General features: G+C 39.5%; 1 protein-coding gene across 2 annotated transcripts in view; it reads left to right on the top strand.

Moving 5' to 3' along the window:
• Positions 1–509, top strand: part of BTK (Bruton agammaglobulinemia tyrosine kinase) — a 31,160-nt gene that overhangs the window by 22,885 nt on the left and 7,766 nt on the right. For both annotated transcript variants that reach the window (XM_008584674.1, XM_008584673.1), the window contains one exon: positions 355–429. In XM_008584674.1, the coding sequence (XP_008582896.1) occupies positions 355–429 (75 nt within the window). The remainder of the gene's footprint in view (positions 1–354; positions 430–509) is intronic.

Consider the following 509-nt stretch of genomic DNA (forward strand, 5'->3'; position numbering starts at 1 on the left):
CTTTAAAAAAAAAAAAAAAAAGAAATTCTAAAATCAGGGAGATCAATGAGGACATGAATACATGAGAAAGGCTTCATTGAGAAACTAGGCTGTGAGCTAAGCCTGGGCTGGGAGGTGGGAATATATTTAGTGGATGGGGGGGGGGCTATATTTCAATTAGTGTTTTCTCTTTTTTGTCCCTGGAAACCCTTTTGTGAGAGGAGAAACTTCTAGAAAAATGTGGGTTTATGAAGATCTTCTGGGATTGAAAATGTACTAGAAAGATGCATACCGGGAGTGTAAGGCTTAAGCAAGGATGTGCAAGGCATCCCACCCTACGCTACATCAACAGCATGACCTCTCTGTATGTTTCAGGACTCATATCCAGGCTCAAATATCCAGTGTCTAAACAAAACAAGAATGCACCTTCTACTGCAGGCCTGGGCTACGGTAACTGATTATTTCTCTGGAATAGGGTGTACCTTTGCAGACCTTGCCTTTTTTTTTTTTTTTTTTTTTTTTTTTTTTTC

The sequence above is a fragment of the Galeopterus variegatus genome, unplaced genomic scaffold (assembly GCF_000696425.1).
Source record: "Galeopterus variegatus unplaced genomic scaffold, G_variegatus-3.0.2 Scaffold3332, whole genome shotgun sequence".
NCBI classification, from domain to species: Eukaryota; Metazoa; Chordata; class Mammalia; order Dermoptera; family Cynocephalidae; genus Galeopterus; species Galeopterus variegatus.